At 49.5% G+C, this 25,804-nt stretch overlaps 1 protein-coding gene and 1 long non-coding RNA gene across 3 annotated transcripts; both read left to right on the top strand.

The window, feature by feature from the left end:
* Positions 1 to 279: 279 nt before the first annotated feature.
* On the top strand, positions 280 to 3,852 carry LOC311424508. The gene is made up of 2 exons (XR_014686112.1): positions 280 to 314; positions 2,743 to 3,852. It is a non-coding gene; the product is annotated as an uncharacterized lncRNA (long non-coding RNA).
* Positions 3,853 to 11,392: 7,540 nt separating this feature from the next.
* RACGAP1 (Rac GTPase activating protein 1) lies at positions 11,393 to 19,782 on the top strand. 2 transcript variants are annotated; one of them, XM_084500219.1, is made up of 17 exons: positions 11,393 to 11,531; positions 12,898 to 12,986; positions 13,435 to 13,637; positions 14,004 to 14,140; positions 14,344 to 14,413; positions 14,626 to 14,679; positions 15,325 to 15,402; positions 15,536 to 15,653; positions 15,845 to 15,975; positions 16,126 to 16,290; positions 16,660 to 16,755; positions 16,991 to 17,189; positions 17,493 to 17,598; positions 17,789 to 17,925; positions 18,058 to 18,189; positions 18,447 to 18,552; positions 18,834 to 19,782. In XM_084500219.1, exons 1-17 carry the CDS (start codon positions 11,401 to 11,403, stop codon positions 18,907 to 18,909), a joined length of 2,028 nt encoding a protein of 675 aa, XP_084356345.1. In that variant the 5' UTR covers positions 11,393 to 11,400; the 3' UTR covers positions 18,910 to 19,782. The 2 variants fall into 2 exon arrangements, with proteins under 2 accessions (XP_084356345.1, XP_084356346.1); XM_084500220.1 differs by having other exon boundaries at positions 11,486 to 11,531; positions 12,902 to 12,986.
* The last annotated feature ends 6,022 nt before the right edge of the window (positions 19,783 to 25,804 follow it).

Here is a 25,804-nt window from a genome sequence, read left to right as displayed (position 1 = left end):
GAGGTGAGCAGCCGGAGGAAACTTCCTCGCCGCTGGCCCCTGGCCAGGAAGGATGCAGCTGCATCCTTGGAGTCGAGTGGAGCGTGGGGAGCACAAGCGTTTCCGCGTTATTTTTCAGGGGAGCCACGTGATGGTTGTGCTGATTCCTGCAGGGAGAGGCAGCGGGGCCAGCTGAGGGCCGTGGGGCTGGCCAGGAGCTAACGATTAGCGCCAGGTGTTAATTGGTAACAGCAAGGCAGCAGGCACGAAGGCTTAAAGGGCGGTAGCCGAGGGTGGGCTGGGACCCGAGCACAGTGGAGGGTGAAGAGGAGGAGGTGAGCTGCTGGGGATGTTTTGTTTCCTTCCTCTGGATGCTCGGTCCCAGTACGGACCCAGTAGCCAGAGCTCCCCTCATCTGGCCGTGCCTCAGGCGTGCTCGCAGATCTAATTAGCAGCAAAAATGTAATCAAGGGAAGGTGCGGCACCGCTGAGGCTCCCAGCGCAGGCTCCGGCAGGCAGGCAGCAGGGTGTCTGGAGAACACCTCCTGAGCTCAGGCCCGGGGATAACTCAAACCCTGGAGGGATTCCTTCCACTCCCAAGCAATGCTCGTCTCCTTTCCACCGCGTGCATCTTGCTTACAGAAGCCAACTTCCATCCTGCTGCTTGGAAGAGCGTCCCCAGGGCAGGAGCATCGCCAGGGCAGGGATGGGTAAATGCTGCTCGTCCTCCCCACGGCCCGGGCTGCGTCCCGCTATCGCTCCCTCGGACGAGGCAGCCCTGCCTTGCAAATTGCTTCTTTATCTGCACCTGCCACCCAGCCACGGCACAGGAGGCAATTTAATTCCTAGCGAGCTATTAAATACTGCGTGAGCTGGAGGTGCTGGGCGCTGCTGCTTGCTTTCCCAGGGTGTAACCGCCCTTGGGGTCACAGCCCCTGCGATCTCTGGGGCTGGCCGTGGATTTAAGGGGAGAGTTTGAATTAAAAGGCAAGCAGCGTGGCACATCACAAAGCCCTCCCTGCTTGCTGCCAGGGCCTCGGAGGCGGCGTTTTGGCATCCAGCTGCTTGCTGGGAGGATGCTGCTGGTGTTTGCCCCGTGCTGTGTGCCTGGTGTTGCTCTGAGCCTTGCTGGTGCGGAGTCCTTCGAGGCTGGTGCAGTGTCCGGCCCTTCCCTGTCCGATCCTGGGGGAGATGGGAAGATCCAAGCCCCCCTTGAACCTGGGCTGAGTGACATGTAAAACATCTTTGCAGCCGATTCCTGTTAATGGCTTGCAAATTGCTTCCATCAGCTCTGGTATTACAGATTGCTCATCTAAAATTGCTTCCAGGAGCCCATTTTGGGGCCAAACGCTTCCTAGCTTGGGGAAATAACCATCAGCATCATTAGCAACAGCAAACTGTGCTCAAATGAGGCACTGTGGGGCCCCACCAGGACTTCCTACATGCGCCTTCCCCGCTGGTGGGCAGCTCTGGGATTAGGGCTGTTGTGTCCATGTGGGGCTGGGCACCACTTTTCCCCATCCCTGTCGCTTTGGGGTGCTCCCCCCACGTGGCTTTGCTCCAGCTCTGAACCAGGAGTGGCTTTGGTGCCTCCACATACCTCCTGGTAGAGGTCCAGGGCTTCCTAATTCCTGAGCCCATCGCTAATTATCTGTTGGAAGCCAAAACCTTGCATCTCGGTGAGCCTAACGAGGCTGTTAGCAGAGCCACCTCCAGCCCTAGCTGGCTGGGAGCGTGTTGCCATCGTGGGTTGGGCAAACAGTGGCCAAGATAAAACCTCACCTTGCTTCTTTTGGCACCTAATCTCCCTCGCTGTTTCAATCCCACCTGACCATTTGAGACGTCCCCAAATCAAACCTCTGCCTCGAAATCCTGAGAACCGAGCACACTCCGCTCGCTCGGTGGTGCGGCAGGGTTGCGAAATTAATGTCCCCCCACCTCCCCAGCGGGGTCGGATGTGAAGGGTCAGAGCCAGCCTGGGTTGAGCCGTGGCACTTGGAGGCTTCCTCGCTGGGGTTACCCCGAGGAGGACGTGATCCTCACGCTCAGCACTTCGCTGCCTCCCCGCTCTGAGCCGCTGGGTTGCTCGCCCCCGTGCCGAGCGTCGCCGCCTGATTTATGCCGTGTTGTGCCGTGCTCTGCTCGCACCCGCTTGGCTCTCCTGGCGCTGGGAGCAGCCAGTCCATTAAACACTGAGTCATCCACAGCGGCTTTTAATTTCGTGAGGGGCAGCAGTTTGGATAATTAAAGGCCTCCGTGGCCAGAGCTGGCGGCTGCAGAGAGCAGGGCTGCCGGGGAAGGCGAGGACACCCGGCAGCACCGATTAACCGGGTGCCACCACCCTGGAGGCGAGGCCCCGGTGGAGCGGTGGCTCCTCTGCCCACTCTCCCCTCTCTGCTTGGATTTTGGGGTGGTTTTTAACCCTTTCCTGCCCAAGCAGAGGGCTTCCTCGGCCAGGTGAGTGCAATGATGCTGTGTGCTGTTTGCTGCCCGGATTAACCAGGTCCTGATGGGATCTCCCGTGGGCAGATATGCTATCTGGAGGCCTCGGCTTATTAAAAGGACAAGCTGTTCGGGGAGCTGGTAATAAAGCCATGAAAGCTTTTACGAACCAGAGTTGAAGGCACTAATATCGCTGTGCTCTGCGTGGGTGAGAAATTAGACAAGAGTTCCTCCATGCTGATGGGCTTTTTTTTCCTCCCCCCTATTCATCTTTCTCAACAATTATCTTTTATTTTGATATCTTTCTATTTAAACCTTCAGAACCGCGCTCGGGATAACAAGGAGGCTGAATCGCTTAACAACCAGGCACCTTGCAGCGCGGGTGCGGGGGATCTGGAGACGCAGCGGGCGGTGGGGAAGGTGGCTCGGGCTCTCCTGGGGGTCTGTGGCTGCAGGAATTGTCCCCAAGGGTCAGGGATGAAAGCCCCAGGGCCGTCTCCATCAGGAAAGCTCCTTGCTGGCAGCCTCAGGAAGAGCCGTGCTGCTGTATCTGTGTTGCACCAGTGTTGCACACCCAGGGCTGGATATTTGGGATTCCCTCTGGCTGCTGCTGCTCATCACCCTTGGATGTGGGTGTCCCTTGCATGCTCTGGGTTTGCTGCAGTTTTCTTACAGCCCCTGTCTCTGCTTTTCTGCTGTCCTGGAAATCTCGTGATGGTTCAGCCGCAGCTTTCCCAAGTTGTGACCAGCACATCGCAAACTGAGGGTGGATGGAAATACTGGGAAGTTGCTGAGCTGCGTGTGCACCTTCATTAGGTTGAGCAACTAGTGTGAGGAGCATCCTGAAGCACTTTCCCTGTGCACCATCTCCACCTTGTCTGGCTCCTATCATCCTGGCTTGTTTTACCCTGAGTCCAGAAAAGGCTTCCTCAGCTGGGACAGACGCAGCCCAGGGCTGTTCCCCCAGACCAGGGGACCTGAAGGACCAGGAAGGATGGGACCCACATCTGGAAGTGCAGAGGCCCCGCAAACCCCTGTTGCAGGATGCTGGGTTGAGCAGGGGATCCGCGTGGTGCTTGCGGTCCTGCAGCACTGCCCGAGGCCATCCCTCCTGGCTCCTTGCTTTCTTTGCTCTGATACACACATCAGAAACTGAAGCTGTTTTGGAGCAACATGAGAAGAAACTCCCCACGTCGTCAGTGGCCACCCCGGTGCTTCTGCAAATGGGCCCAGCAAGAGCAAACACGTTCCTGCTGCCCCAGCCCTCGCTGCAGTCCCAGACCACGAGTGGGTTCCAGCATCAGGAGCGTGCCCATGGAGGTGAAATGCAGCACGTGCAAGGTGCAGCACGGGACAAAGGGACCCCAGTTTCTCCCTGGGTGCAGATCCAGCCTGTCCCCTTGTGCCACCCACTTGTCCCATGCCATTTGTCCATCTGCAATCCTCTGGCTTTGCTAGGGGCTGTTTGTCCCCGTGCCTTTGTTGCTGCCATAGCACCCCAGAGCTGTGCTGGAGAAGGCAGCTCGTGTGTCCTGAACGTGCAAACACATTTTGGCAGCCCGGGCGACCGTGCAGGAGCTGAAGAGTTAACGCTGCCAGCATCAAGCATCCTCCAAACAGCACCGATGGGAGCAGCGAGCCTCTCCGCTCCCTGAAAGCTGGCAAACAAATTAAAGCAATGTTGCAACGAACGCGTTTCTTTGCAGCAGAGAGGAGGAGAAGCAGCGCTCAAAGGCTGAGGAGACAAAGGCAGTGCAGATGGGTGCTGGGGGACCCGGCGAGCGCCACGTGCTCTGCGCTGCTTTGCTCGGAGCTAAGCTGAGATTTGCTGCCACAGCTCAGTGACAGCGGCTGGAATAACCTGGGGAGGATTTATGGGAACCACATCAAGGCCGAAACGGGAACCTGGCTGCGAAGGGCTGTGGCCGACAGTTGCTCTGGTGATGCTGCTTCTCCATGTTTTGCCTCCAAGACTGTTCCTCCAAGAGGAATTGGGCTGTGCAGGGAGGGAATAAAGTCCTAAATACCCCAGGCGGCTGGATCAGCCTGTCGGCTTCCCAGCAGCCACCCGACACGCACAGCAGTCCAGCATCTCCGAAAATGAGGTCCCATTTGGCTTCTTGTGCTCATATTTGCCTTAAAGAGAAATTAAGCTGGGAGATGCAAATTCCCTGAAACGATGAAGTGAAGCTGGTGGCTGCGGTGGCCCCGGTGGAGCCAGGTTTGGTGCGTGGCAAGGGGGCTGGTGGCACCAGTTTGGTGCGTGGTGCAGGGACTGGTGGAATTGGGCAGCTGGGACCTGAATCTGTCGTCAGAGCGCTGCTGCTGGTCCCTGGCATGGCCCTGTCCTTGTCCCCCAGCCCCAGAATTGACTGGTGGTGGTGGTGGTGGTGTTCCTACCCTCCCCCAGACAGCCAAGCCCATGCAAGGAGCAGATGGAGCCCATCTTGAATGTGCAGTCTCAGCAAAAGCAAAGCCAATAAGCGAGTTAATTACCGGCGTGTTATGTGAGAGCTGGGGATTCCCAGGAGATGGCGGGGACGAAGCAACCCCCTGCTTGCCATCCGCAGCCCTGGGAGCTGCTGGAGGAGCTGGGTGACCTGACTGGGGGCAGCCTGTTGGCAAAAACCCTCAGCAGGAGGGATCGGAGCTCTGCAGAGATCACTGAGGTTGTATCTGTCCCTTCCCCTGCGGTTTTCCTGCCTGTGTCTGATGAGGCATGTTCATGGGATAGCTGCAAAGTGCCGAGCAGTGTCTGCAACTCACAAGGCAGTCGTGGCTCTGACTTTGAAAACATGAATACACCCGAGGGCATGGCATCTTTTGCCTTTGCCTTACTGCTGAATGTAATTGGGAGAGAAAGAGGAGCAGCTCCCAAACTCCCCGGTCTAAAAGTAACTGGGCTTGAAGAACTGCTCACGTTCATGCCAGTGCTTTTGGGGCAGCTTCATCGTGTCCCCTCGGGTGTTTGATGCCTGCCCGGTGACGTGAGGGGCTTCCCAGCCGAAATATCAGCCTGGAGGCAGGGTGCCTGGCTCTGGCCACCAGAGGATGCAGACATGCTGATTTGCCCTTGGTGCTTCCTCTCTGCTCCCCATCAGCTGAGCTAATGAAGTTTGGACTCGTTAAGCCCACAAATGGTTTCAAACTCGATTGCCCTGGGCTGCCTCGCAGCTCCCATCCACCCCTCCCTTTGCGTGTCTGCCCGGGAGATAAGGATGGCAGTGGCTTTAATTCCTCACTTATGCATCGACTGCCAATTCTCCTGCCCGCTCACCCTTGATAAATATTGCACAAAGATTTGGCTGCCAACGTGCTGGAGATAAAGGTCCAGTCCCGCCAGATCTCCTTCCTCGGTGCCTTTTGTCTTGTTCTGTGTCCAATTTGTTAAACAACCCACCTGCTGCAAGAGAGGCTCTTCCCATCTCTGCTCCTGCCTCGGCTTATTGCTAAACCTCTGAGTGAGCTCCCTCCTCCCCGCGCCCAGCCTTGGGTGGGAACTGAGGACTAAGAAAAGGCGCTGTCATTTCCAGGCCTTGAATTGTCATTGATCGGGGGATCGATAACGGAGCCTGCTTTGGCTCAGCTCTCTCCCAGGCCCAGCAGGATCCTGCTCACCAGTGTCATGCAGGATTTGGGGATGCTCCTGTGCAGCAAACCTATAAAGGGAAGCACCGAAGGCTCTGGCAGGGCTAAGCCTTGCTAAAAATCCTCTTTGCACCCCTCTGGCCAGGCTGGATGAATGCAGTTTGGGTGCCAAGAGCGGGGCTGAGGCTGGGAGGCATCACCGGGAGCTGAGCTGCCTCTTGCCCACCCACCACATCTGGGTTGCTGGAATTCACTCCCAATCCTGTAACCATCCTGGTGACTTTGGAGCCAAAAACTGCTACCTGGTAGTGCACAAATATCTTACGGAGAGCACAACGCTGATGAGAGATGCTTGATTGTGCTGTGGTGAACGACTGTGGTGTTCAGCCTCAAATTTCAGGGCTGCTGTAGATGAGAGGACAGGCAGAGGCTATTGATTGGGGTGGGGAGGGAGAAACTGAGGATGGAAAGTCTCCAGCAACCTTGTGGTTGTGTAGAGATCTGGTTGGCGGCATCTGTTAGCGTTGATCTCCCCCTTTTGCATCCTCTCAGGCAGCATAGCGTGCTGCTGTCCTGAGCGTTGTCTCTCTTTTAAGATCGAATTGCAAAAGAAAAAACAAAACCACGAGTGACGGATCTGGAAGCATTTGAACTCAAATGTGGCTTCTCTGACACGTGTCTGTTAGTCATGCTGTCCTGCTGGAAGGGCAGCTGTCCTAGGTGGCTTCAGATGCTGTGCAGCTTACAGGTGGCTGGATTCCCCAGTTTGGAGGTGGCTCTGACAATGTGGTTTGATCACTATCACTTCTAAATCCATAAGAAATGTCATCTGAAGTGCAACAAATAACCCTCTGATTATCTGCTGGATCCTAATGCTACTCCCTGGAGATAAAAGGCTGCAATTTTCCCCCTGGGCCATACAATAATCGCCCCAATTACTCCCAGGCAGTGGTTATTAAACTCATGTCACTGCTTTAATTTACAAAGCGAAAATAATTAAGCAGGTGTCGATGCTTGCTGTTTGGCTGGGAGTGACCGGGGTTATTTCTGCTTTGTTCTGGGAAAGCAGCTCTCAGAAGCTATGGAAAACCTCTGTGGCCTTTCTGCTCTGTGTGGCACAGTTCTGTCAAAAAAAGGTACAGAGAAGCTGCCGGATGAACGACCAAATAAAATACAGTTGGTGTCTCTTAATGCTAGGGTTGGTATCCCAAAGGAAGTAACCTCTATTCGATGATAACATCAGAGGGATTTAGGGAGATAGCTTGGTTACCGAAGCCGAAATGTGATGGGCATGTGAAATCACCCTTTAGGCCCTTGCAGAAGTGGTTTGGTTTGGTTGGGTTGGTGGCGGGTATCTCCTGGATGAGTGCAGACACTTTTGAACGTGGTGCTGCCGTGTTTCTGGGTGCACACACGTGCTTGTTCCCCCTGTCCAAGTGTGCTTCTGCACCCACATGTGTCGCCTGGTGTCCTTCAGGCTCCCTTGGACAGGCAGGCTTCCAGTTTTTGTAGGAGATCAGTGAAAGCAGAGAAAGGGATGACCGGACAGAGGGAGGCAGTGCTGGTGAATTATGCATGACAGAGGGAGGAGAGCTGTTATCTGCATGGACAAGGGCCTGTGCCAGGCAGCCCGGCTCTCCGCTGTACCTGTGCCTTCCTTTCGCCCGTGCTTTATCTCCGCTCCCAGCTTGTAATTCAGCCCAAATATCAGAGGAAGCTGGAAGATTAATTTTCTGTGTTTGCATGGCAAAGGAGAGGGGACGCACTCTCACTCCAGGCTCCCAGCTGCTTAATCCGCTGCTGAACCCTGCTGAAGGAAGAGGCAAAAATTTATCAGCGTTGGCAAGTTGCTGGTGCGAAGAGGGTTGTTGGGACCCAGTGGCCGTGCCGAGCCTGGGGCTGCACACCAGCAGGTTGTGCGCTCTCACAGCAGGGCCTGGTGTGCTTGAAGTGGATGCAATTGTGACGGGGGCACTAGGAAAATCCAAATCCTTCCCCCAAACCCCCAGTTCGAGGGACCAAAGAAATGTGTGGGGCTTGGGAGAATCGTTCTCTGCCCTGCCACTGAGCCATGACCTTTGTGTGCCACCAGCATGGGAGTGCTCATGACTGCAAGTTGCTCAAATATTTAAGAGATGACAACTATATTAATATAAAAACAAAACAAAACAAAACAAAAAAAAAAACCTCTAGATAAAGATCCCTTGAGTTTAAAGCAGGAAACATCAGCTCAGCTCTTATTTTGCAACCCTCTCCTTTAGCTTACTCCCTGGCTTAAATGAAATCATAAATATCAGTCCACAAAGACCCTTTGTCACTGCATGTAGCTCCTGGCGACAAGAGGTCATTCATTAAAGGCCAGATGAAGGCAATAAAAAGACTCCCATTGTTTTTTAACGAGTTCAGGATTAGGCTGTGGCTCCTCCGCTGACATCAATGCACCATTTAGGTGCATGGAGCAGAAAGGATGGGCTGCGTGGTGCCGCAGACAGATTTGGCTGATTACATCCAAGCGCTCTTTACCCTGATGCTGGTCACTGCTGGAGGAATCATGCAGGCGGACAATCACAGATAAACCTGGCTGCTTTGGCTTGATGGTGCAAGCTCTGCTCCTTTGGCACCCTCATTGCAGACCACACGGGCAAGGAGCCGAACAATATTTTGCACAGCTGAGTCGTGGCGGAGGCCTCGCAGCGCCCAATACCACCCAACGGCATGAGCGTGATGCCATCTGCCGGCCTGCAGCTCGGGCCAACCACGAAAAATTAGGAATTCATTCCCCAAAATGTCCAGCTTCCTCCGGCTAAACCCAGGCTGCCCTCCCTGCTCCGCCTGCTGGGCGTTTTCCAAATGCTATTGAATCATTCTTTTTTTTTGAAATCAGTGCTGCATTAAGAGAAGTGCACCAAAGATATAAATATATATATATATTTTTGCTTTTTTTTCCCCTAGAGAAAGGTTGCCATCTTAAAGTTTTTAGCTCCCTTTCTTTGTCTTTTTTTTTTTTTTTTTTTGGATGACTGTTCATGAAGACCATCATGCTCTAACTGGTTTTGGATTAAGAGGAACTTAATAAAGGCTTCCCCTAAGCACAGAACTGCACAAATGGGTTTGCAATTCTGGAGTTAATTAGGCAGGAGCCAGGCAGAGAGATTTGTGCTTGCGAAGCTCCACCAGAAGATGAAGCTGGTAGGAAAGGTTTGTTGCTGCAGGGCTGCTTGCTAGCACAGTGAGGTACTGGGGCAGTTCTCCCTGCTTTCTGCCCCCAAAAGATGGAGGCATGGGGTCACCCCTGAGCCCAACAGCATTGTCACAAGCAAAGGTCCTGCGAGTGCTGCCCAGCGAGGGAGTTGCCAGCAAATGGAGGAGGCGAATGGGCAAACAACCAACCGAGTGAGCCTGCAGAAGAAGCTCGAGGAGAATTTCTGCTGCCTGAAAATGTGAAGTGCTTCCGCCAGTAATCGCCGGAATCATCAAATTAGCATAAATTCTATTAACGGTTTCCCAGATGAGACATTTCAAGGCTTCTCCCCCACCCCACTCGACACAAACAAAAGAGAGTATAATTACTTTGCAATAAAGGCCCTCAATCTCGTGCCTTGTCTTCTGCCTTGAAGTAAAGTGATATGCGGAAGGTGCTTCTGGCCTCCGTGCTCTCACCATGTGTCAGCCAAGGAGGAAGAAACAGAAATCCTACCAAGCTTCAGGGCTCCTGGTTCTCTGTCCTGTTGGCTGTGGCCAAGCCATGGCAGCAGATGAGGAGGTTTCTTGCAGGAGCCTTTTTGTGGTACTCAGCTCCTGACAGCCTTCGAGGTTCCACGCACAAGATTTCAGAGGAGGTTTTTTGGAAAAACGATGCCTGAAATCATATGGAAGAAATCTAATTTGCTTAACGTTGAAAAACAGTGCCTAATGCGGTAACTCGCTACAAGCACCATGGGGGCCATAATCTAAAATAATGTGCCTTTTTATTGGCACAAGAATGCAGATGACAATTTAAAAGGGGGAAAATTTGCTTATGAGCAAAAGGCTCCTTAACTCTTAAGAATGACACTAAAACAACTCGCCTACCTATAAATATGATCTGCCAATAGAGACATCTTAGCTGCAAAGATTTAATTACAGGCAGGAGATGCAGGAGACTCAGGGCTGTTGATAAAAGAACTGAACCTGCTCAGAAATGGAGTTACAAGGAGAGCCCGGATGGTCTGTGTGTGTACCAGAGGCTTTCAGCAGGACCAGGTCTAACTACCAACCTTTGACTTGCTTTCCAGACTGGGTCAAATTGGGATTTTGGGTGATTTTGCATACCAAGAGGTCAAATATCAAGGTCACTGTCTTTCTTTTGCTTTGCCATTGGCTCAGAGGATGAAGAATTTCTTTTCCAGGTCACATTTCCCCTGTAAAATGTAGATAATTTTGACCATCTTCTGTGAGGAAGCCTCATTACTCTTTACTCTTCAGGGAACCTTGAGGCTTTTTGAAAACTATTATGAATTAATTATTATTAATTAAGTTAAAGCAGACTATATAACCTAAATAAAACAGTCCTGAAAAAGCAGCTGGATGTTTGAGAGCAATCTGCTTTACGAACTCACTTTTCCACTTAGCAATTTTAAGCATTTAGTTCCGCTTTCTAATTGCTAATATCCATTCTTCAATTACCCGCTGTTTTGTTTCAGATTTAAAAGATTAAAGTGCATTGATATTTTATGATTATGCGATTTCGCTTCTTGTAATTGTTGGGTTTTGGCTTGTGTTTTATCTGTTTGCATATTAAATGCCTGCAACTGGAGGAGTCGTACGTGGCGTGAAATGGGGCTTTGCTTTTTTTTTTTTGCACATGGGACAGGTGGCTGGCTGTTACTCAGATCAACATTTCAAAGAGAAAAATCAGCCAAGGCATCATTTTTCTCAAGGGACAGCATTGAATAAACGGCTTTCTAGTGAAATATATCAGCTCTCTGGGTCACGCTGAGTGTTTTATGTCACTCTGCAAAACCAGTGCATGGGGGGCTCTCATATTCTCCCAACCTTTGCCATTGGCATAGCTTAAAGTCACAACTGGGCTTCAAACTGAGGCTTTTTTTTTCCCCAAACACCCCAAAACAGCAGCTTTTTCTGCCCAAAACAGCCCTTTGGTGCCAATGGCTGCAGCAGAAGCAGCCCTCGGTTTGGGGAGCTTAGGCCCTGCAGGCATCGCCTGCCTGCTCTGTTGCTAAGCAACGCGAGCTGAAAACAGCTGCCATCAGTAAAGATGGCGCCACTTCGCCTTCATCACGGGGACAGTCCGGGCCTTTCCCACGTTCGCTTCGCTGCGCGGAGGAGAGAAACCTCGCCCTTAGCAAACATGGCGCCGGCTTGTCTTCAGACGCGCGGCGAGCAGAGCCAATGAGAGGCCGGGAAGGCGGAGCGCGGTCCGGGATTGGCTGGCGGCAGGGATTCAAACCGAATCGCGGGGCGGTTAGGCTGGGCGGTTGGAGCCGGAGCTCGCGCCGCGCCGCGCCGGGCCGGCGGCTGAGGTGAGTGGGGCGGGGGGCGGCTGAGGAGAACCGGGGCGGCTTCGGCACCGGGCTGGGCACCGAGCTTCGTCCCCCCCTTTGGGGTGAGCCGGCGTCTCAGCCCTCCACCACCCAGGGGAGCCGCCGTCGAGGCCTGGTGCCCGTTTACCCGAAAGATTTTTTTTTTTAAATTTGATTTAATTTTATTTTATCTTCCCTCGCCCCCCATCGGGGGTTCTGGTGCTGTAAGCGAAGGCACAAAGCTCTCGAAGTGCCCTCTGCGACGAAAAAAGCAGCCTACAAGGAAGGCTTTTTAAGCAAAAAGCCCCTCTATACCTTGTGGTCTGTGTAAGATTGGAAGCCCCAATAATTATGTGTGTCTGTAGGGTTCACACATGCCACCATATAAGTATATATGTCTGCAAGGTCCATAAAAGCTTCCCTATATATATATTTATATCTATATATGTGTCTAGGGTCCATATGTGCCCCTATATAAGTATATGTGCCTGTAGGGTCCTCACGTGCCCCCATATAAATATATGTGTCTGTAGGGTCCATAAAAGCCCCCCTATATATATGTGTGTGTCTGTAGAGTCCATAACTGAATAAATAAAGCCCTTTGGAGCCTTCCCTGGTGGTCTCCAGAGCCTTCTGGTGTGTGTTGCCCCCATCCTGCACCTCTCAGCAGTGCCTGCACCTGCTGCTGATTTTTTAATTGGGTTGCCCTATGGACTCCAGCACCCTCTTGCATCGGAGAAGTGATTTCTGCGGTGCTGAGCTGGAGACTTTCCCCTTCATTGCTTCTGTTTATGCCATTGTTGCTGCTGCTCGAGGAAAATGTGCTGACTGTCTGCATTTTTAAAAGCTATTTGCGGCAGGAGCTGTAACTTAAAATGCAGCTAAATTTAAAATGGTATTAAAATTCCCCAGAATGTTGCTCCTATTTTTATCGTAGGAGCTCTGAAGACTTTCAGGTTTTTAGTGGCCTATATAGTACCAAGCTACTCACAGCCTGGGCACAAGCTGTGCTCTGCAGCCTTTCAGAAGGAAAATAGTTTGGGATCCCTCACTTTGCCTCAGGTTCTGAACCTTTGTAGTGTCCTGGGGGTTATTTGAGGCAGTCAGGTGAGGATACTGCCTCTACATATGGCTGTGCTATCCTTAAATTGTGGAGGAACGAGGATCTGTACTCCCTAGGAAAGTGTTTAGATGCGTATATCTCCACAAAACATTTCTTAATGTGTTTTTGTTTGTGCAGCTTCCAAAACTTGCCTTAAAAAAAATCCTGAAGCAAATTTTCTTTCCTTTGGACTGGTAACGCATTTTCCATTCGGAGGTGGGAAGAAAGGGCTGGGCTGTTTATTTAGTTCTGGTTTCTTGGCAGGAAGATGGAGGCCGCCACGCTGAATTTACTGCGTATGTTTGATCAACTCGTGCGCCAGGCTGAAGTTTTAAGTGAAGGAAATGAATACCGTAAGTTTTGTTTCAGTGGGCAGCCTAAGTGGGATGTCGTGCTTGTTTGTATGTTTATAAACTTACAGCAAACATTATTAGCTGTTACTGAAGAATCTGTTGACGAGGTGGTGAGTAATAAGACTGCTACAGGCACTCAGATTTTGATTTTTTTTTCCTCCGTTCTTGAGAAATGTGAAGTCACGGACTGACAGTAAGCTGACTTGATCTGTGCAAGGTCTCATTTAGGGTCTTTTCAGACCAAATCCTATGTGTCAGTATCAAGCAGAAAAGCTGTGAGATGCTGTGAGCATCTAGAGTGTAGCTGGGTGTGCTGAAAGGCCAGCTTTGCAACACTCTTCAGTTAAGAGCAAGCTATATTAATAGAAACCTACCCTCAGTGAAAGGAGGGTTGCTGCATCTCCTCTGTTTGCCTGAGTAGTTAAAGATGTATTTGCCTTCTCTCCAGAATTTATTCAGCTAGCAAAGAACTTTGATGAATATCGGAGAAGACTGCAGAAAACGGAGCATGAGCTTGGCAGGTACAAGGATCTTCTGATGAAAACCGAAGCTGAATGTAGTGCTTTGGGTGTGAAGTTGAAACACGCTCGCAATCAAGTGGATGTGGAGATCAAACGCAGGCAAAAAGCTGAAATGGACTGTGAGAAGCTGGTGAGTATTTCCTTTATTACCAGTTAGCTCCAGTTAACGTGAAGAGGAGGTGGTTAAACTGCATTGATCTATGGAAAATAAGGACTGGCACTCGTGATATCTTGTTTCCTGGAGAGGAAAACAAAACAAACCCCACCAACAACAAATTGGCTTGGCTCCTTGTAGCAGCCTTCTGCTTTGGTTTGGAAAAAAGTGGCTGCTATTCAGAGTTACCTGGCAAAGCACATGCTTTGCAGCTCTTAGCAGTGTAGTGTCACGAGTCCTGAGAGTCTATCCGTGTGGTATCTCAAATACCTGAGATTGGTTCCTACAGTAATTAAACACAGTTTATCCCATGGCAGCTTCTGATATTATCTCTCTTTCCAGGAGAGGCAAATACAACTGATTCGAGAGCTGCTCATGTGTGATGCATCGGGGAGTATTCAGCTAAGTGAAGAACAGAAGTCTGCCCTTGCCTTTCTTAACAGGCCACAGGTTTCTATGGGAGGTTCAGGCAACAAAAGGTAGACAAAGTAGTGTTTTGTCTGATCACATCAGTAGCAAATATTGATCTAGCTGCACGTGCATCTGTGATGTGCTGCGTCGGTATCAACGGAGTTTTACTTTTTAGTCCGGTTTGAAATAAAGCTCTGGAGAGATCATTTTGGGGGTCGTGGCTGATGGAAGGCCAAACTAATGATTTTTTTCTTCTAATTTGTTTTTTTAGGCTGTCTACAATTGATGAATCTGGCTCAATTCTGTCAGACATCAGCTTTGACAAGACCGATGATTCACTGGTAATGTAACTCGAAGTCCTGAAGTCTTCTTCCCCTATAAAACCTCAGGGATAGTCTCCAGAGACCCCTTGTGTTTAGATTACTGTAGTATTAGACTAGTAGAGCTGATCTGCATTTCTCTGGTGTGTCATTGGGTAAAACTTAATGAAAGCCCAGACCAGAGGCTGTGTGGTATTTACACTGAACTAACCAGTACTGTTTATTTCCCACAGGACTGGGATTCCTCTATGGTGAAAGCTGTCAGACTGAAAAGGAGAGAAAAGCGGGTATGTTCAATTCTTCTGCTTCAAATAGATGCTGCTGTTAGCCCTAGGTAACACAATGTCACCATCTGTCATCTCGCAGCCGCCTATAATGATGTTGAGCTGCTAGTCACAGTCAAACTTCAGACGGGTGTGCTACTGCTATACCTCAGCCCTGCTGTGTGGATTCTGTGTGAAAGTTAATTAAACGTGTACCTTGTGATGGCCTAGGGTTTGCTAGAAAGCATTTTAAAATCATTAACAGCTATTGTGTTAGGGGAAAAAAAGTCTGTAGGAAGCTGAATCCTTTCCTGTATGTAAAGGAGCTTGTGATTGTTTTGGTCTGCTGTTAGCATGCAGTAGGCACGGGTGGGAAAGGACAGCCTAAAATCATCACTAGTAGAGTTAAGAGTCTGGGATTTGATCAGTTACCGCTTATTTTTTCCTCTAAATTGATATTGATGGATTACAAAGCTGGCTAGGACAATTATTGGAAAGAGCTGCATGTTGAGGCCTCCTGATTATCTTCTGGTTTGTAACGAAAAGTGGTACTGTAGAGAACTTAATGCTGTTGTGCTGTGTGCAGACGATTGTTCTGCTCCTCTAATTCTACTGAACTCCTGTTGACGGTATACGTGCCTTGTAGACAAAAATACTGTATCTCTTCAGCGATCTTCTAGGCAGTACATTGAAGGCCCACCAGGTCCTCAGAAGAAAATACGATCAATTGGCTCCACTGCAGACCAGGTATGGTGGTCCCAGCTGGGTTCATGTGCATTAAAATAGTTGGTCTTAGTGTGTACCTGTTTCCGGGGCCAACAAACTAAAATCCCTCGTCCTGTCACTATTGCTGTCACTAAAAATGTATTCCTTGTTACAGGGAAATGAATCCATAGTAGCAAAGACAACTGTTATGGTCCCCAGTGATGGTGGCCCAATTGAAGCCATCTCTACCATCCAGACTGTGCCTTATAGCCTGAGAAGTCAGAGGAAGAGTGGTAGGTGTCATGGCTCCATTTGTTCTAGTCATGAAACAATTATGCAGTGGGCTGGAGGCTGTCCTGTAATGCCAGTTACCTTCCTCCAGGACCTAAGCAGCTGCCTCTGATTTATAATGCATTTTTTTTTGAGCAAAGATCACACAAAGGACCAATTCCCACCTAGCCAACACTCCTCTTCTGTCTTCCAGGTCCTTTGCAGCCTTGGAACAGTGATTCAAACTTGGGCAACAAGCAGCTGGAATCCAAATCAGAGAGTAATGGCTCTTGCACCCCCCAAAACAATGGGGGAGTGAGGCTGCATGAATTTGTTTCAAAAACGGTAGGTCAGGAAGAACTTGCAAGTTCATCTCGCTTCATTAAATACATGTATGTGTGTGATTGTGATATCAAGCTATTGATAAGAGGCTATCAGCTGTTATGTCTCAAGTCAATATTAACCATACCTATATAACATGTTCTGAATCATTAGGTTATCAAGCCGGAATCGTGTGTTCCTTGTGGAAAGAGAATAAAGTTTGGAAAAATATCTCTGAAGTGCAGAAGCTGCCGTGTGGTTGCTCATCCAGAGTGTCGGGACCGCTGTCCCCTTCCCTGTATCCCCACCTTGACTGGCACTCCTGTCCAAATTGGGGAAGTAAGTGTGTATGGGGAGCCTGGGGGACTATAGCTGCTGACACAAATAATCCTAGGTTAGAGGTGGAACGTGCTTAGGCTCCAAATTTGTCTTCTACAGAAGAGCGCCTGTTGCTCAGAGCTGCATAATGAAATACAAATGAACTTGCTAAAGTATTGTTCCAGGACAATGGATGATGGGGGTGATTTGTTAGGAGAGTCTCAAGTTGTGTATATGGCAGCTCTGCACACGCAATCCTGCAGCATTGTGCTGAGGGGTGTGGTATTGTGCGTCCCAGGGATGATGAAGGAGAAATAATGCATGTTTTTGAGTCTAGATTCGTCTTGGAGACTCGAGTACCTTATTTTTTTCTGCTCTTCTGCCTCTTAGGGGACCTTAATGGACTATGTTCCTTCTGCTCCTCCAATGATCCCTTCCATCATAGTGCACTGTGTTAATGAGATCGAGCAGCGAGGGCTACATGAGGTAAAAACAAAATGAGGTGTGAAACAGTGCTAATGAAACAGGTTGTGGTGTTAAGAGAAGCAAATCATTAACCCAAACGTCTCTTGTTTACTGGGTGTGTAGCACTGCTCAGTGAGGTGACTGAGTGAGCAGCAGTGTCTATGCTCAGGTGTGGAGGGAAATGTGGGAGCAGAAGTATGTAGGTTTTACATGTGCAGTCTGTATTCTGCCTGTAAGCAAGGCTTTCTCTCAACAGATGGGCCTTTACCGGATATCTGGCTGTGACAAGACAGTGAGAGAGCTGAAAGAGAAGTACCTGAGATCAAAAAACATTCCTTTGCTCAGTAAGGTGGATGATATCCATGCTATCTGCGGCCTTCTGAAAGACTTCCTACGCAGCTTGAAAGAACCCCTTCTCACGTTCCGGTTAAACAAGACTTTCATGGAAGCTGCAGGTAAGGAGACACTAAATGAAACTCTCAGTACTTTATAAAAGGTTTGGTGGTCACAGGTTTATCTGACGTGAGCTGGCAGACTTCAGTGCTTCTGCTGCAGATACGCAGTCAGCTGGGGAGGTCTGTTCTGCTGTAGTGTTTTGGAAAAATGAAAATTCTAGTGCTTGGGCATGATATGGAATTATTAGAATGGTTATTTCCTAGTTTCCTTGTTCCTCAGGCAGCTCTTACTGTGAGGGGAATGTTACAGCTGTGCATCTAAGACTGCTTTCTCAGGTCTAAACCTTTTTTCTCCTCCCCCAGAAATCTCGGATGAGGACAACAGCATTGCTGCTATGTACCAGGCAGTTAGTGAACTTCCACAGGCCAACAGGGAAACCCTAGCGTTTCTCATGCTTCACCTGCAGCGGTATGTTCAGGTGGACTGAGAGTCCTGGAAGGGGGGGGATATTGCCACTGGTCCTTCTCTACTTGTCTCTTATGACTGCTTGTGAACAAGAAGTCTTTGTTCTTTTGGAGGCTGAAGTGCATATTGGCTGGGGAGCTGTGTGGAAGGTAAAGGGAGGGAAGCTACTTTTATTTTTTTTCTTTAAATATAGAGTCGCTCAGAGCCCAGACACTAAAATGGATGTTACCAACTTGGCCAAAATCTTTGGCCCCACGATAGTTGCTCACGCAGTGCCTGATCCTGATGCCATGACATTACTGCAGGACACTAAGCGGCAGCCCAAGGTAGGTCAGCAGATGTGAGTAATGTGTCACACGTGAAGAATTCTGTCAGGAGGGGAGATGAGGTGATGTCTGTCTGTGCATTAATGCCGTGTACCACTTCCTAACGTTAGCTACTCGTGGGTGTTTCTGTAGGTAGTGGAGCGGCTTCTGCTGCTGCCTGTGGAATACTGGAGCCAGCTGATGCTGGTGGAGCAAGAAAACATTGACCCAGCACACATAATTGAGAACACCAATGCCTTCTCCACTCCACAGACACCAGATGTTAAAGGTAACAGCTGAATGGTGCTCTATTGGCTGTGCAGCTGCTGTATGAGAAATAATGATCCTCAATCAAGGCTGCTTGTGAGACTTGGAACTAGCCATCCCTGCATGCTTTGTGCAGGAAGAGGGAAGGAAAGCATGCCAGAAAATACCAGATTTGTCTAGTATCTTTGACAGATGCTAGGCAATGTCTAATGTTGCTTGCCTAGCAGTGAAAACTCAGCTGTCCTCATGTTGCTCACTTGATTGCTTGTGTTTTGACAGTGAGCATGCTTGGACCACTCACCACTCCGGAACAGCAGCTGTCCAAGACGCCGTCATCTAGCTCCCTGTCCCAGAAGGTCCGGTCTACCTTCAGCATAACCCCCAAGTAAGTGCTGCTGGGTGCTTTTATGGAAATGTTGGTATGCTACAGGTGGTGTGGGTGTTCAGGGAGAAGTAAAAATAGACTTTTGGACAGAGTTCTGGGAGCAGCTTGGATTTACTACTTGATCTACTCTCTCCCTCAATGCTACAGTAACAGTGCAAGCTGCATAATGGTTAATGAGTGTGACCTTACAGTAGGGAGTTGGAACGCTTTAAGAGGCGGGTAGAATTTGAGTAAGTAGACCTCTATAGCCAAACCTCACTTTTCTACTTCTCTTGAACTAGATTTGGGAGCAAAAGCAAGTCAACAAGCCAGCTGGGGCGTCAAGCCAACTTCTTTGCCTCTCCTATGCTGAAGTGAAGTGGACCTGGGAGTGAATGTCGTCCTAGGATTTGCACACCAACACTTATGAGTACAACGAACACAACTCCCCTCCTTGGCAGCTTGTGAAATAAGATATTTTTCCTTTTACCTTTCAGCTTAACTAAGAATTTTAATGGGTTTTTTATTGTGCAATGTATTTTATTATCTAATGCTTTTAGTATTGGTGAAGAAAGTAACTACAGGATCTATTCAAAGTATTAATTAACAAAGAAATGGCTGAACTCGCTGATGCTTTCCAATAGCATCCTCTACCTGTGATAAGTGAAACAGAATTGTAAGCTGTAGTTTTTTTTCCCTAGCATGTAGGCTGCTCTTCACACAGGAGCGACCCACACTCCTCCTCCCATTGACTGAGCTGTGTCAGAATCCAGTCTTTCAAACAGCACAGAGTCTGTAATTCTTGGCTGCGCTGTGGCAGTGCAGCCTGTAATCCTGACGGTGGCGTTGTTGCATTTGTCTCATCAGGCAGAAGACACTTTAATTAACTGCCACAGGGACTGTGACTTTTCCCAAAGAAACATTCCCTGGTACTGTGTTTACAAGGGGAAAACTTTGTAGAGGAAATCTTGTAGAGGACTGTATTTAGATACAAGGATACTGATCCTGAAGGATTCTTGGGTACTCAAAACTAATTAATAGCAGTGTTCATACTGGTGAGGGGAATGAGGGTCGTTTAATAGCACCCTTGTTTTTGGGAGTCTCTGCTTTCTGAAATCAGATGTGACCTTGTGTACTGCTGCATGGAAAAACTTTGGGAGAACACAAGTTTATCAACTGTCTGTTTTTTTTACTGAGCTCTGGAAAACTGTCCTAACCTGTGCAGTGAAGTAAATCTTGAATTTCTATGTTTCTTTGTTTCCCTGGTGTTGTTACAGGAAGCAAAATAGCTTTGGTTGAACACGGGGGCCTGTGTTGTCTCCCTTTGGTGTGGGGTCTGCAGGGTGAAAGTTTCTCCAGCCTTGTTTGCACCCTGCAGGAGGTGGGGCAGCTGGGAGCCGCCACTACTGTTCCTGATCCCAGCAGGATCCACTGCAAGGATGGCTGCTGTGCGCTTAACACACTTTGCTGTGGGTGTAAAATCAAGTGGAGGAGCAATAGGACAAAAGGAAATGGCCTCAAGCTGTGCCAGGGGAATTTTAGGTCGGATATTAAGGAAAACTTCCCTTGAAAGGGTTGTGAAGCATCGGAGCAGGCTGCCATTTGGTTGAGTCACTGTTCCTGGAGGTGTTTGTATTTAAAAGACATGCAGATGTGGTGCTTAGGGAGGTGGTTTAGTGGTAGGCTTGGCAGTGCTAGGTTAATGGTTGGACTTCATCTTTGAGGTCTTTTCCAACCAAAATGGTTCTGGGACTGTCACTGGCAGGGAGCAGTGCCTCAGGCTCTGCCTCTTTTGGTGGGCAGTGCAGAGTCTGAGGTTTACTGACTGATCCCTCAGCGGAGAAAGTACTTCCCTTCTGGGCAGGATAGGGGAAACAAAACTGAAAGAAAGCAGCTTAAATCAGAAAAGAAAGCATCCTGCTCTACCTGCCGTGAAGCTACTGCCTTCCCTGCACAAAATGGGACCGGGGCCTTGAGTAAACAAAGGGGCAAGGAGAGCAAGTGGTCACAGCAGCAGGATCTGAACTCACCCTGGAGTCTTCCTGCCTGAGAAGATCACTGTTAATATTACAGCTTTGAGGAAGCAACAAGACTGAGGTGATGGAAGAGGGGTGTGTTCTGCAGTCCTGCAATCCAGTATTTATGGTGGTGTCATCAGAAAAAGGCCACGGAGTGTGAAGACCTTGGCACTGGGGCTCGCCAGGCTGGTTTTGTCTAAAGCTGCCCTGACCTGCCCAAAACTTTGCTGTAGTTTGCTGTTCCAGGTAAACAAGCTGAACAACCGCCTGGCTATTACCTAATGGGTTTTAGCAATTGAATCTGTGTAGTTTTATGTAACTGTGGGGTATGATGGCTGTGCCTGTGGTAAATCTGATTTTTTCTTTAAGGAGCAGGTAGGACTCGCAGGTGTGGTCTGTGGGCACTGAGGACAGGATGGCCCCAGGGTTATTAGCAACTCATCAGTAACAGATCATTAAGTAACACAGCTTTGGTAGGTGGCAAACCTAATGGTAACAGGAAAAAAAAAAAGTGATATCATAAGTGTGGATGTAACGGGGAATTGTAGCTGTGTGTGGAAAGAATTAAGTGTAAAAAGTGTAAGAAAATATATAAAAATAGCCTCAAGTAGACCCTAAAATGAGGAGGAAGAAACAATCATATTCTTCCTAGCAAAGAGGAGACAAAAACCCATCAACATCATACTTGCCTCTGAGAAGAGCTCAGGATGCTGGTGAGTCATTGGCAATGCAAAGGAAGATGGGAGAATTTCTCATCAAAGGAAAGGGGCAACTCTTTCTTTTTTTTCTCCAGTTACTGGCAGCCCTTAATAGAAACGGAGCAATTTGGCTATTAATAGTTTTCACTGCTGTAACTGGCCTGGTGGTAAGCAATCCTGGTGAGGCTGAGCCAGCAGTTAGACTATTGGTAAGTTCTAATCCTTGAATCCTCACAAAAATGCTTTTTTTATGTACTCTGGCTTGCACCAAGCCCCTTCTCCATCACCTGTTGTGGCCAGGACCGCGTCATTACACCAGTTATTTCTGCAGATGGAACAAGCTGAAGCTGCAGCTCATCCTTTACCTCTTGCGTGCCATCATTAGTGTGGCCACCAGTGTTCCCATAGCCCAGATTCTGCCTCTGCCCTCTTGGGACTGGGCAAGTTGGATGATGGACAGGTTTTTGGGTTCCAGGGGCTGTGGGCAGTGCTGGCAGCAGGGAGCAGAAATTCAGAGCACGAGTTCCTCTGTCCTGGGCAACAGTTCTTGGCTCTCATTCCTGCTAATATTAGGACTGTTTTGAGGATGATTATGGTTCTGTGAAATGGCTATTAATATCATACAAAGCTTGGATGGGAGTCAAAAATAACAGCAAATGAGAAAACTACTAGCTGCACAGCCAAACAGGAAGTACAGGCAAGGCTTGGTGCTGCGAGAGATAAACAGTGGGAAGGAAAAGCAAAAGAGCTGCAATGAGATGCAGAGATGAAAAACCCAAGCAGCTTTGGAGATCGCCTGAACACAGCCCTTGGCCCTGAGGCAGTTCTGTTCCATCGAATAATGCTGATCAAATGCTCCGAGCTGATTGAAAGGAAATCCTGGTTTATTGGCCCAGACGTTTCCCGAGTTTGCAAACACACCCTTCAAGTCCTAAAAGTCCTAAAGTCCCCCCGCTGCCTGCTCGGGGAAGGGAGGGGTTGAAGCAGTTGGCTGTGGACAGGCCCTGACCGTACCCCCCTCTGTGCCTCGGGAGTGGATTTGTTTCTTCTGCCTCTTTCTCCCTTTGCACACAGCAGTTTTGCTGCTGCCCGTGGCAAGCCTGTGCTTCTGAACCCTGGTTTTCATCTTCCTTTTTGATAGTTATTGTAACTGCAGTAATCTATGAGTAGAGCCAGGGCAGGAGCTGTTTGTAGGAGGAAATAATCTTTATAAGACCGAATGAACTGGCTTAAAAAAAGACAGGCCAACAGGCTCCTGGTCCTTTATTGAGTAAAAAAGAAGAAAAGTCCAGATTTGTTGCCTGATTTTTAGAAACAACAAAGGGGCTTTGAACCCCCCAAACTGCTCAGCACCATGATGAGGAAACGCAGAGCCTGGAAGTGCTCCCCTGAACACGGTGCCTCAGGGGTTAGGAAGTTTCAAGGAGCTGAAGCTGAGTAGCTAAGGCCAAAACTAAAAATACATCGAGGTGTGGCAGCAGGATTTCCCTGACAAAGCTTGAGCCCTGGCCGGATATTTAAAACCTTTCTCTTATTAATTGCATTTAATCTCCCTGTTGGCACCGAAGCACAGGTGAAGTTTCTATGAGTAAGAAGGCATGGAACAAAAGGGCAGCGTTGGTTTCTGCTGTGCTTTTTCAGATCCTGTTGCCTCTGCTGCTCCTGGCTGTACCACGTTGTGGCTCTGCAGGTCACGCTTCTCCAGGGAAAGGAGCTGGCAAAAGCAGAGGTATTTGGTTCATACACTTCTCCTGGTTGTTGCACGACCCCTCTGGACAAGAGCTATGCTGGCAAAAGCCTGCTCAGCAGCTAGAGGAGGCACAGAGGATTCTGCACAGCCTTCGGTTGCTCTTGGGTCCCTGCTCTGAGCCCCAATTTGTGGCAGTATGGGCATAACCGTGAGAGCACAAGGAAGTAAGCGAGGCAAGGCTTATGGAGAGAGACAATATATTTTATTAGACCCACCCAGGCAAGCTTTCCACTAGATAAGAGCTTAAATACTTCAATGTTTATTTTCTCCAGCTACCTACTAGGAAATAGCTGTGCCTCACGCAGGCGTTGCTGCAGTGATTTGCACCAGCAGAGGGCACAGGGTTTCCATGGGAGAGCTCAGGCAGGCGCTGCAGGGCAGGGGTGTCTGCACTGCATTTAGATCTCTACCTCACAGCAGGATTAGTTTTTAACAATATTCCATTTTTTTCCCCCATTTATTTGGAGAAAAGGACATATATTTGGAAATGGGAAGGTTTCTATGGGTTGTTTAAAGAGAAAAGTAGGGCTTGCACCATTTGATGGAGCTGGAGCTGCTCGTGGAAGGCATTCATCCCTCTTTACCTCTCTGTGCATGCCCTGATTCCTCTGCTCACCCAAACTACCTGATGTGGGGAAATCTAGATCAGTTGAATTCCTCCAGAGAGGACTTTCTAGACCTTCTGCTTTACTGATACATGAGCAGCAGATGACATATAACCAGCAGAGGCTGGATTTGCTGCCCTGGGGTGCTGCGGGGAGCTCTGCCTGGAGATGGCAGTGAGTTTCTCTCCAGACACACCTGTTCCAACCAACCTGGACAAGAGATGCTTGCTACCAGCCCTCGCTGCAGGTTTGTTTCTCAAGCACAGAGAGCAGCAGAGCGGAGCCGTTAAGTGTTTCAAAATCTTGGGCTGAAATACCTTCCTACCATCTTTCCCCAGTTAATCTATCTCCAAAAATACGAGGACGCCAGCGTCTGTTTACGTCTCGGTGAGCCAACGAGGTCACCGCAAAAGCTGCATCAACAAGAGGAAAAATAATTTGAGGGAAGGGAAAATAAACGATAGCGAGGGATTCGGTTAACTGACCTCAAAAACGCAGCCCTCCCTGGCTGCTGGCTACGTGACCGCCTCGCCATCTCGTGCGCTCCAAGGGTACATCTGTGAAGCGCTGGAAGACGCTCCGATACCAACGAACTCCCCTGGCTCCTCAGGGAGGGCTTCTTATCTCCAAGAGCAAAGCCTTCCCTTCTATCAGCACCGAGAGAGACACTCAACTGTCTCCCAACTGCTCTGATGCTGTGATAAGCCCCGAGCGTTCGCTATGCAGCGAGGCTGGGAAACGCTGGAGCACCAGGGGCTGATCTAGGGCACAGAGCTTGGCAACAGAGAGCAGCAAAAACCCTGTCCTGCTAAAGCATGCGGGATAGCTGGGGTCCAGAGAGCTGTTAACAATGTTTTTGGCTGCTGGGCTGTAGCCTTCAGGCCACCTCTCGTGCCCAGGTAACACAGAGCTGTCTGTGAGTGAAAGCTAAAAGGGGATTTTGCAGCTCAGCCCCTTCTTCTGTGAGCAGGGTTGCTTGCTGCAGAGGGATTTAATGCCGGTTAGGAGGTGAGCTTTGGGGAGCAGAAGTTTTCTGGGGTTGGGAAAGGGCAGGAGCCACTTGGATCATTCAATGGGACTGAGGATACTTCAGCTGGGAGTGCAACAGGGGCGAGGAGAGGGTGCCCTGGTCCTTCTTTACAGATGTTGGATGAGGAGAGAGAAAAAGGATGTGTGGGGAAGGCAGCTGGCTGGCTGCAATAGCTCAGAAACGTGGCCAAGTCCTACCCTTCCCAGCAGCGAAGGCATTGCAGAAATCTCAATGTCTATCTGGTCCTAGCTTCCCACAGCAGCGACCGCCTGGGGCAGGGGACTCAATGTTCCAGCCTTTTTTTCTTCCAAACCAACTATTTTTCCAAGTCTGCAGCTTGCTCATCGGACTGTGGCTCCCTTTGCTCCTGTGGCTGTGAGGTGCTCTCCCCTTATTTTGGGGGTTCAGGCCACATTTTGGGTTCACGGGGGGCCAGCAGAGCTGCCTGGGTGAGCAGGACCGGTAGCCACTGCTCTGAGAGCTTCTGTGGCTTCTTTTGGCACAGAGCTGGGGCTGAATCCCTGCTCCAGACCAGGGGAAAAACATGCAAGAGGATCCGTGGGTTGTTAAGGAAGCCAGGATGTGAGAGAAAATCAGCTCCTCCAAATCCAGCAGCCGGCTGCTGGTCCTGAGGTGTGTGGTCCTCCCGTCATGGCCTAAAAGAAATGAGGAATTGCGGCGTTGAGATTTTGATAAGATTGCAGCAGTAATTCCTGGAGGTTTGAGCCCAATTCTCAGAGAGCAATGGGAAAAGAAGAGAAGCTGTAGCGATGACAACTGAACGTAATGTGAAGAAAGAAAGAATAATGGCTAGTGGATGATTTAAACAATGTGTTAATTAAAATAATATAGATATTGAAGGAAGAATCTCTTTCCTGCAGAATTTAGAAGCAGCCAGAACATGATGCACTGGGACTAGTCAGCAGCAGCTGCGGGTAAAAGTAGGCAAGGTGATCCCTGCCCAGGGAAACACTCAGGTGCTTTTCAGTGCTTGGAAACGTTCTCAAATGTGGCTGAGCTTGTAGGAATCCTATGGAAAAGGGCCTCTGGATGCCTGCGACCTGTCCAGGTCATGCTCCGTCTCTTCAGGAGAGCCAATTTTGGGTGTCTTTGGGGTGAGCCCCAGCAGATTCTGCAGTTCCTTGCATGCTGCAGTGAAACGACAGAGAAAT

The sequence above is a fragment of the Aythya ferina genome, assembly GCF_964211825.1.
Source record: "Aythya ferina genome assembly, chromosome: 28".
NCBI lineage: Eukaryota > Metazoa > Chordata > Aves > Anseriformes > Anatidae > Aythya > Aythya ferina.
Note: the sequence above shows the minus strand (reverse complement) of the source record. Positions and strands in the feature narration are given on the sequence as shown.